General features: G+C 37.5%; 1 protein-coding gene across 1 annotated transcript in view; it reads left to right on the top strand.

Moving 5' to 3' along the window:
• Positions 1-8,080, top strand: part of FAT4 (FAT atypical cadherin 4) — a gene marked incomplete at its 3' end in the record, with an annotated part of 162,370 nt that overhangs the window by 141,947 nt on the left and 12,343 nt on the right. Inside the window, exons 12-14 of the mRNA XM_011375891.2 lie at positions 1,037-1,344; positions 4,292-4,377; positions 5,232-5,411. Of these exons, the coding sequence (XP_011374193.1) occupies positions 1,037-1,344; positions 4,292-4,377; positions 5,232-5,411 (574 nt within the window). The remainder of the gene's footprint in view (positions 1-1,036; positions 1,345-4,291; positions 4,378-5,231; positions 5,412-8,080) is intronic.

Below are 8,080 nucleotides of genomic sequence, written 5' to 3'. Positions count from 1 at the left end.
GATAATACCCACGCTTTTATACCAGCTTCTAGGCCATTTCAACTTAAAGAACATTTGGATATAAAATGTGGCGTAGCCAAACAGCTAGACAATTAGTTGATCTGGCCTCAAATACTGGCTCCGTCCCCATAGTTCTGTGGCCTTGGGCAAGTTTTACATATTCTGTAAAATGATGGCATTGGTTCTTCTGGCTGAACAATTTCCTGACTCTAAATGTAACGCATTTACAAGGGATGTGCAGCCAAAATTAAGGAATGAAGCCTCTGCAAGTTAATAAGAGTTATGATGTATTGGCATGGGTTAATTTTCCAATCATTTGCTACAGTCTACTAATATTTGTGGGAAAAGAATTTTGGCGTAGCGCTATAACATCAATAAAACTCATTTTTCAAGTTTGAAAAAGAACCAGCACAAACAAGTGGGAATGCTGGGTTTTGGAAAAACAGAACACTACTTCCAAGTAGCCTGGTATAAATCATGCCCAAAGTGGGCATGAACCAAGAAAGAGATAAAAACTAAGACAGTTATTTCCTTCCCTGATTTTGTGACCCTTGAAAATAGCATGAGTACAGGGACTGATTTTTTTTTTTTAAGTCAAAACAAAATTTACTATCTTCAATTGAATTAAAATTGTTTTTAAGAATTATGTATTACGAAGGAAGTATCTTGTTTGAAAATTAGAGAAAATTAAAACTTTAAAAAGATTGACAGACTAATTTTGCAAGGTGTCCAGGAAAGAAATCTTTTGACACATATGCCATTCCACTAATTCTAATTTGTGGAAATGGAGTATTCTTAGATATGTTCCCTAACTGGCCCCCAAAAAGCAATTGCATCAGTTTATCATTTTTGTTACATATTCTTAAGATCGTCAATTTATTCTGTTTGAATTTAATTTAGATGGTATTCTTTGAGAATAATTAAAAATGTTCTTTTAAGTGTGACTCATTATTGTAACTTAAAAATATCTTTAAGTCATTTAGTAAAAACATCACTGGAGTTTGATGTGTCAGTTTGTCGATTTTCCCATCTGCAGGTGTCTTTGGAAAACACTGCGAGTTGAACAGTTATGGATTTGAGGAGTTATCGTACATGGAATTTCCCAGCTTGGATCCCAATAACAACTATATTTATGTCAAATTTGCAACTATTAAAAGCCATGCTTTATTGCTTTACAATTATGACAACCAGACGGGGGACCGGGCTGAATTTCTGGCCCTTGAAATTGCCGAAGAAAGACTAAGATTCTCTTATAATTTAGGCAGCGGTACATATAAACTCACCACCATGAAGAAGGTGTCAGACGGACATTTTCACACGGTGATTGCCCGGAGAGCAGGAATGGTAAGCCTCTGTGGTTTCCTCATGCTAACAGGTGACCTTCACGGGGGACAGGTGGTACCCCCTCAGCCCCGTTCTCTGAGCGTGTGTAAGATAACTGGATGGCTAAGATGTCGTCAGCGGACTCTTATGGGGAGGAGGCGATTTTACCTGCTGACATACAAGGTCCCTCTAAAATTCCTGACCATTCAACAAGGCTTGGGAGCAAGAGGGAGAGAGCAAAGAGAGGTGGCATGAGGCATGCCCGAGGACAGAAAATAATTCGTAGTATGTGGCCCCAGGCGTCAGGTTTGAGTCACACCGAATGGGGAAAACTCCTCGGCATTATTCCGTCAGAGGGAAAGTGTCTCCCAGTTTCAGAAAACATCTAAAATAAGGCCCCGACTGGGTTTTGAATCTGTTCTCTACAGTTCAAAAGGATTTTGTTGGAAACTGGCAAAACCATTAACTTCTCAGCTTTGAATCATTGTAGAGAGGATAGAAACATCTCAGTTCGCAGCTGTACTCGTAGAAAAATTCAACAGTAAAAGAAGGCGCATTTAACTCTGAAGATTAAACTGCACGAGCTACTATTTAAGTAAAACTTGCCCTCAGGTATCTGTTCTTTGAGTTGTATCACCAGGGTTTTAGAAAATTAGAAAACTATGTTAAATATTAAGATTGACTAAAATAAGATACTATGGTCTCAGCTGTTTTTTTCTAGTTGAGGCATTCATAAATATTTATGTGACACTCCATGATCGCTTTAGGAATCTCTAGAATGGATGGATACTTCGCATAGTATACACAGAGAGAGATGTGTTAACGTTTACTTTAGAAATAAATTAAAGGGAATTCTGCTTAAATCAAATAGTCAAGCCACGCACGTTGTGTCATGAAAACCCAATACTGCTTTTGAGATTGAATGTCACTCAATTTTATAGATCACTAGAAAAAAATTATTAGCTATTGAAAGAGTCAACTAAACGCGGAGTGTAGATGTTTCCTAAAGATGTTAGTATTTATTATAATTTCCTTGAGAAGGTGGCAAGAAAAAATTTGCATGGCGCATAAGAGTTCTGTGTATGGAGCTTATAATCATTATAAGCTATAATAATTATAATCATTGTAAGTTATAATAATTGATAGAAATATTTTAAAAATATTTTGGCCAGTAATATCTGATGTACAGTGACTACAAATGATCCCCTTCACTATTTCTGAAATGTGAGATATTTAAGATATGCACTTTTATAAATCTCCCACCTAAATATACATATTTTATTGACAATCTCTCAAAATCATGCGATACTGATAGAAATAGGATATTAAGGAAATGAATAATTTCCGTACATAATGAAAGTGACCTGATTCAGGAAGACAGAAAACCAGATAAATGCCTTTTCATGTGAGTAAGAGGTAATTTTGGTCAACTTGCTATGTTTCTCACGTTTGCTTTGTTTTTATTAAAGTTAACCTGGAATGACATCCTTATAAATTAATACTTTAGTAGCCCAGCTGGCCCTTGAGCAACATGGGTTTGAACTGCGTGGGGGCCACCTGTATGCGGATTTCCTCAGTCAACGCCCACAGTGCTTCTGACCCGGGATGGGGGTCCACGTAGACGGGGCATGCCGTTCTATGCCGTTTATACTGGGAGCTCCCGCCGAGTGCGGTGGCCTCAGGGGGCCCTGAAACTGATCCCACGTGGATACTGAGTGACAGCTTAAGTTTTGGGGGAGTCACAAGTCACATGCAGATCTGCACTGCACGGGGTCGACTGTTGACATTGACGTACAAGTGGACGGAGGTGGAGCGGCCCCGTTCGCTGGTGTTCCAACAGTGTTCGGCAGAACCTTCGTTGTCTGCTCTGGGAGGCACCCTCAGTCCCCCTGCTTTTTAGGTTAGGCCGCTTCCTGTGAGTCACTGGCCAGGTACTGAAATGCCACATTCTGAATATCATCCTTATAATTTCACCAACAAAAATATGGTAAGATTTATCATTTGTAGAACTTAGAGCAGCTTGGGGAGCAGAAAGGGGCGTCATACCATCATTGTAGGGCTCAGAATAACATCGATGTGCAACGATCTTGGTCTTAAACTGGACCGCAGCTAACCCCAGTGGCCACTGCCCGACACAGAGGCTCTGCCTTCTGTCATATTCTTGGATCTAATGACCATAACTTGTTGACTTTGTTTATTGATCACGTAGACTATTCATATATTCTACTAGAAGAAAACTTTTGTCTCGGGGTAATATATCTCTTAGGATATAAAAACAACTACTGTTGTGATTTAAATATTGGGAGAGTTTCTACTGTATAAGAATATATGATAATACATTCTGATTATACATAGCTATGTTGTAGTATGCTATTTATAAATGTTTCTTATAAATGAAAATAGCATCTAATTGATTTCTTTACATCATCTCAGATTTTATCTTTAATGGAGGTATTATGATCTTCATAGGTTGTTGTAATAGTATATTTATGTTGTACTTTCAGAATCCTTTTGCATCTATGCGTGATATATTATTGGGAAAGACATTTGAAAATCAGAAATCCAGTGTGTTTTTTTTTTCTTTTTCATTTGTTAGACTAGCTGGATCGTAGAATGAGCAGGCTTATTAAGATTGTAAACCCAGGAAGCTGTCTCAGACCTACAGTATGATATCCAAAGAGATGTTAATTAATGACACTTTTATTCTTTCATCTGTAAAGCAAGGGAATTGGAGAAGGCTTTTCAAAGCACCCTCCCACCCCTCACATGGAATTATTTCACAGTTTTAGTTTTCAACATACCAAAGAAACACGTGTCCACAATTTAATTTTGTATTTATTATCATATACTAAATCAAAAGCTTATCACAACTTGGAGAGCACGTCCACATAGAAACAAGCCCTGGGCAGCGTTGGCTGACACGGGGACAGTAGAGCCCGGGGTGAACGTTCCTTCTCTCGGCCCGCAGGCGGCTTCCTTGACGGTGGACTCTTGTCCTGAGAACCAAGAACCGGGATATTGCACTGTCAGTAATGTGGCGGTTTCAGATGACTGGTAAGTAAAATATTAGTTTGATCATCATCAATGCTTGACGTTAAAAAGGAAATTGTACATTGAAAGTAATTGTATTCTGCTAAGTATTATATATAAGTGTAAAGTATCTTATCCTCTCCCAAGGGGTTTTTGTACTGTAAAACAAAAAGTTAATAAGTCGTGTACAAAATATGCAATAAAAGGTATGAAACGAAGTGGTAGAGATGAGAATAACGCTCGAGAAAGGAAAGACTAACATAGACTCACGTCAGAGAAGCCTCGTGAAATAATCGCATGAGACCCGGGTCCTGCAAGATCAGAATAAGGACCCCTCCCCTTTTAGACACATTCTCTAAATGTTGCATGTGAAAATCACGGACAGATATTTTTCAATAGCACCTCAAACTGAGACACAGCATTATCCCCCGTAAAACATAGGTGATTTTAATAGAAATAATAACAAACACAAATAAATAGTCACGCATAATCCATTGCATTAATCAATTTATTAGCATTCCTTATCTCTGTAATGAAGGAAAAATGTAATCTGACGTTAATATTAGAGTGCTCATTACTTCTGCTGAATTTTATCTTTTTTCTGACAGTGTGCTCCTTCTTGCTAATTCAGCCTTGTTTTATAAGTCCCATCTGAGGAACTGAAAATATCTTTGGCATAAGTTTTATTATTTTTATACCTTAAAACCCTAATAATCCTGTTTGGTGGACATGCATTAACAGGTAATGTTGTCACTCAAATTCACCATGTTATCACACATGCCAGAAAAAATGATCTTCACTCCTTATTAAACAAAGCATTCTGCCGAAATCTCTCGTGTCGGAACTAATACGCTTTTTTTTTTTTTTTTTTAATGGAGGACTCTTGATGTTCAGCCAAATCGAGTCACAGTTGGAGGCATCAGATCTCTAGAACCAGTCCTTCGGAGGAGGGGACACGTGGAAAGCCATGATTTCGTCGGGTGCATAATGGAGTTCGCAGTCAATGGAAGGCCTCTGGAACCCAGCCAGGCCTTGGCAGCACAAGGCATCCTAGACATGTATGGCAATTTTATTTCCTACGCTTTCAAAGAAAACGCAAAACATGTATGATAATTGAGCATCAAGAGATGAAATTATTGTGCCCAAAGCCCTAAAAATACCAAATGGTTTACATTGTTTTGAATTTTGAATATTTATTTATAGCTGTGAAATTTCGGCCTAAAATGTAATGTTTGATTAGAAAGTTAATTCTTATTTTCCAGAGTTTTAAGACAATGTATGTATATGTGTATGTACTCTGCCTTGCAGAGTGCTGTAAAGATGATAAGAGTTAAGTAGGTAATCACGTAGGAAGAAACCTATCCCAGTATGATACGTAAGTGTTAGCAATAATATATACTTGAAATTAAATAGTTTTCATATAAATATATACATTTCCCAAATCTTGATACATCTTTAACAAGTAATAGTTTGATTAATTGTAAGCTGTAAAGTAGTTTTTTGGGTTTTTTTTTTTTCCTATTTAGTTATTGGTTAGGTTTCCAGCAATGATTTAGGAATTGTGAAAATAACATTTTATTTAAAAAATTATTCTAATTTGTATTGAAAATTTGGAAAATTCAGAAAAATATAAAGTAGCCTATAAACTAACTACCATAGACACTCTTAGGTCATTGTCACGTCCATGACTGCCTAGTATTCCATAATACAGATGTGCTGTTTTAACTATGCTCGTACACTTTAGTACTTCCGGTATCACTAATATATCATTAACCCTGTGATTAATATACAGTCACAAAAATATCTGCTCACATTATTTTCTTGCTTGAGATTTCTGGAAAGAAAATTACAAAGGCAAAAAGCTGTGAATACTTCCTAATGTTTGTGACTTAAGTATTTTAATGCAACTTGGCATTTACCCTTATTTTATTGGTTTATTATAATATAGTGATATCACGTTATAATTAACCACAGAGCACAGAAAAACACAGAGCTCATTGCTGACCATTGTAAATGCTTGGACGTGCATCATTCTGTATCTTTTTTCAATGTTCACACAAATATTTTTGAAATAGTGACATTTTTACTTTTAAATATGTTATGAATATCTTTTTAGATCAAAACATAGAGATCTAAGTCATATGTATTGTCGAATTACTTTTCAGAAAGATTATAATGCTAGTACATATACATAATTTGCTTATTTTTTTTTTTTTTATTTTAGGCGAGGCAACCCTTGGTTGACCTCACCGATTGCAAGGACCTTGTCAGCTTACAGTCCCTTAGTTTCTTTTATTTTGTACACCTACAGCACCTGGTCTTCCTAGGTGGTCTCCCATCCAAGTACTACTTGTTTAGGGTGGCATGGCCATAGAGACTTATTCTATATACACCATCTTCTAAGGAATAGTCTTACATTAATTTCTCTTATATTATGCTTCACGTGAAGCATATATTTCACAACTTCTTAGAAAATTCGTAAATTGAGAGAGAATTCTCTTGAAGTGAGAATTTTTATCTAATTTTTTCATCACTTTTTGTCATAAAAGATTCTAAATTCAAGACTGGAGCTTCACCGGAAACATTTCACCTTATTATAATTAATAAGTTTGGGTTTATTCTTAACCGTGTCTTATTTTTTTGATATGATGGAGGTCGTGGTCTTTAAATATTCTGGCATAATGTATAAGATTTAAAGACCAACTATTTCAAGGCTCCCGAATTTGAAGTTTTATTTTCATTTTTTTTTTTTTTTTAAATTTCAGATTTATCCAGTGTCTACAGGGACTAACATTTATTGATACCTTACTATGGACCAGACACTGTTCGTAGTATTTTACTGTATTAGTCTGTTTAAACTTTACAGCCATTTCGCGAGATAGATACTATTATTTTCATTTTATAGATGAGGTAACTGAGTTACTCAGAGTTTAAGAAACTTGCCCAAAGTCAGCCAGCTAGTGAGTAGCAAAGCTGAATCGTGAGCGTTGGTCAGTTGGCCCGGTGCTAGATGCAAATACATGGACAAGGCAGATCCTCGCAGTCGCTTTAAATTGATGATTCCTAACCTCCAGTGCAGCCACGATATTGCCAGGCAATATATTACATTCCCCTGGTTTAATCACGTCCCCACTCCTCAGTGACTAGCTCAGGTCGCCTCTTCCCACAGCCTGCGAACATCACCTCCTGTATCCTTTCTCGGCTAATGAATTTGCTTCCTAACTTGCTCTGAAAATTGAAGCCATCAAGAGACGGCTCCTCAGAGCTCATCCCTCCTCATCTGCTCACGCACCCCGCTCTAAACCTGTGTCCCTCGTAATGAGCGAGCTCGCCCTCCTCCCACAAAGGCCGAGCCCTTTTCAGACCACCGAGCCCATCCCCAAACCTTCCAGAAACGGCGCTCCAGCCTTCTCGTGGTTCTTGGCTCATTCCAATCCATGCTGTTATTCCCCTGCTTTTACTGAAAATAAATAAATAAATAACTATATGTATATATCTCTCCCATTTTCCTCTTAGCTACCAAGCTAATTCTCTTTTTTCTTTGAAAAGTTGTTCTTTGTCAAAGCGACCAACCGCCTCTGCTTTGAAGAAATCAGCGGTTAGTGTTCATCTTACTCAAACTTCAGCATTGCCAGGAACAGTTCATCACTCCCTCCCCCAAAATTACTTTGTCCGTCCACCAGCACGCGGGTCCCTCCTGGCTCTCTCCTCCGATTCTGCTTCTCAC

The sequence above is a fragment of the Pteropus vampyrus genome, unplaced genomic scaffold, assembly GCF_000151845.1.
Source record: "Pteropus vampyrus isolate Shadow unplaced genomic scaffold, Pvam_2.0 Scaffold278, whole genome shotgun sequence".
Classification (NCBI taxonomy): domain Eukaryota; kingdom Metazoa; phylum Chordata; class Mammalia; order Chiroptera; family Pteropodidae; genus Pteropus; species Pteropus vampyrus.
Note: the sequence above shows the minus strand (reverse complement) of the source record. Positions and strands in the feature narration are given on the sequence as shown.